The 3,066-nt window shown below is 28.7% G+C and overlaps 1 protein-coding gene across 1 annotated transcript; it reads left to right on the top strand.

Moving 5' to 3' along the window:
• LOC107473088 (zinc transporter 6, chloroplastic) lies at positions 1-1,920 on the top strand (the record flags this gene model as incomplete). Its single annotated transcript, XM_016092622.3, is given in 2 exon segments — positions 1-614; positions 1,443-1,920. Coding segments are annotated over 2 exon segments (929 nt in total), but the record flags the coding sequence as incomplete, so codon positions are not given.
• Between the last annotated feature and the right edge of the window lie 1,146 nt (positions 1,921-3,066).

The raw sequence follows: 3,066 nt of genomic DNA, 5'->3' as shown, positions 1-3,066 counted from the left end.
CCGCAGCACACCTAAAATTCATTTCCATATTCACCATCTTCGTCACCAGCATGGTAGGGATGTCATCCCCGGTGCTGATGACACGTTTCTTTAAAGCTAATCGATCACTCTATGACAAAGCTCTTGTTATTATCAAGTGCTTCGCGGCCGGGGTCATCCTCGCCACCTCATTAGTCCACGTTATGCCTGATGCATTTGACGCGCTAGCTGACTGCCACGTAGCATCCAAGCATCCGTGGAAGGATTTTCCTTTTGCGGGATTTGTGACGTTAGTTGGCGCCATCCTGGCACTCTTGGTTGACGTGGCAGCCAGCTCGCACATGGAGCATCACGTGAGCTATAAGGCTTTGGAGGGAGAAGAGGGGAAGGAGTTAGTTGGAGACAGTTATGACGGTTATGATGACGTGGAGAGGATTGGGGTGGAAGAGGAAGTGGCGAGATTGAAACAGAGGTTGGTGTCTCAAGTGTTGGAAATTGGGATAATATTTCATTCGGTGATAATTGGAGTGACAATGGGAATGTCTCAGAATGTTTGCACAATAAGGCCACTCGTTGCTGCTTTGGCTTTTCATCAGATCTTTGAAGGAATGGGTCTTGGTGGCTGTGTTGCCCAGGTTAGTGTTGTGCTCTTATTGTTAGAAGTTTTTTCACATCAATGATATTTCAATAATTTACAATAAACTACTGTTATGGGCATTAAATAATTTTGGTGATGATAATATTGCTTTTGTAAAAAAGAAAGGCAGTTGTAAATTTTTAAAAAGTTTAATTTTAATATACTGAGCATGTGAATTGTTTTATATAATTATTTAATTATATCTGTTTTTTGTATTATCATTTATATTATTAGTGTAAAAGGTAGTTATTTTTATTTGTGTTATGTTAGCTAACCAATAATTTTTTTGAACAACATGAACAAAGGGCCTTAAATTTAGTTATTATTAGATATTAATTACTCATGTCATTAATTAAATTTAGAATCAATTTACTTTTTTAATCCCATTATTCACATTGTTTAATAATATTATTGTCTGCTTATACTTTTTCTTTTTTATTAATATAGTGTTATATAATTAGATGTATGTGTAAAACTGTTTTATATTGATAATGCATGAGATTTATTTTTAAAAATCATAAACATTTTAGAAGTTTTACAAAATGTGATTGATTTAGAATGTTTAATAGCTGATTTCAGATTAGAATAAATATAGAGAATTAATTTGTAATTAGTTAATATTAGTTAATTTTTTCTATTATAAAATTATTTTTTAAAATTATTTAACATTTAGAATTGATATTTAAACAGTTTTAATCAATATTGAAGTGGTCTAAACTTTGGAAATAAAATTAAAACTTGTTACAAAAGTTGGAAGTATTTTTTTATAATTTCAAGAGTACAACAAGTATGATAACCCTATTTAATATTTTAATTTATATTACAGGCAGGGTTCAGCTTTGGAACAATGGCATACATGTGCCTCATGTTCTCAGTGACAACACCAATGGGAATAATCTTAGGGATGATTTTGTTCTCAGTGACTGGCTATGATGATAATAACCCTAATGCATTGATCATGGAAGGGTTACTTGGTTCAGTTTCTTCTGGGATTCTAATTTACATGGCTCTTGTTGATCTCATTGCAGTTGATTTCTTTCACAACAAGCTTATGAACTCAAATAGGAGGTTGAAAAAACTGTCTTTTCTTGCATTAACTCTTGGCTCTGCTTCAATGTCTCTTCTTGCTCTTTGGGCTTAAGCATTTTGCATGTCTTGTATGTGTTCAAATAATGTAATGTCTAATTGTAAATACAAGCTATACTATAAGGTTAATATATATGTAGGCTAATTGTTTTCTTAATAATTTTGTTCTTATTAATGTTCCTACTCTTTAGTTTAATTAATGTTGTTCTTTCTTTGAATATTTTTTAACATAGATAGAAACTAATATGAATGTATTTTTTTTTTTTTGACAAAAATCATTTTATCCTTATTTAAAATGGACGAAATTGAGTGTTTACTCTTAATCAAATTCAGTCAAATTTTACTAACCTAAATGACAATATTATTTGTGCCATATATACTATATTAACAAAAATAATAGAGTAGTACATATTAACCAATTCGTCTCTAACTTTCCTTCTTTTGAACTTTAATTTGTTGAAAGAAAATAAGAAGATTCCCGATTCCACTATGTAGATCACTAGATCCTTTTGATTTAGTGTGGAAAAATTATATATAATTTGGAGAGGTAGTGAGTGATGGCCTTTTGTTCTTATATAAAAGTAATAAAGTGTGATGTTTTTTATAATATAGGATAAATGATAAATCACTAAAAATACACTTGAATTATTTTATTAGAACAATGCTAGGGGTCAGTAATTTTTGTGATTGTTAGCCATCAACTAGTCATTAATGATGATTTGATGGTGTGAGATTGGTGTGAGATTTCATCCAATGGCTCACATTTCTCTGCTAGTTACATGCTGGCCAAAATTCAACAAAACTGCTGGTCTCTAGACTTTTCTATTTTATTATTAATAAAAATATTTTGAATTTTATTATAGACAAAAATACTTTATATAATTTAAAAATGTGTCAAAAGTATATTTTTGTGAATTAAGAGGTTCTGCCTTAACGAAAAAAATAGAATCATTTTTGTCATATTTTAAAATAATTTAAAAATATTTTTGTCAATAATAAAATGAAAAAATATTGTTGTTAGTACTACAATAATAATTTAATGCATTTTTTGATACTTTACCCTTTTCTAATATAATGTATCTATTTCCTTTTTAACATGGAAAAATGTTGAGTCTTATGAAGCACAAACATGGACCATGATACCCACACATGACACACAGACATACTAATTTTAATATTTTATAAAATATGGAGGCACAACATATATATAATATAAAATAACTGTTATAATATCTAAAAATATTTGTCGAATTTATTAAAAAAATTAAAAATTAATATTTAATTTTAAAAATATAAAAATAAATAATTATTAAATATTTAAAATTTATCACAAAAGTAAGTTAGACATTAAATTATAGATATTA

Source organism: Arachis duranensis, chromosome 1 (genome assembly GCF_000817695.3).
Source record: "Arachis duranensis cultivar V14167 chromosome 1, aradu.V14167.gnm2.J7QH, whole genome shotgun sequence".
Lineage (NCBI taxonomy): Eukaryota > Viridiplantae > Streptophyta > Magnoliopsida > Fabales > Fabaceae > Arachis > Arachis duranensis.
Note: the sequence above shows the minus strand (reverse complement) of the source record. Positions and strands in the feature narration are given on the sequence as shown.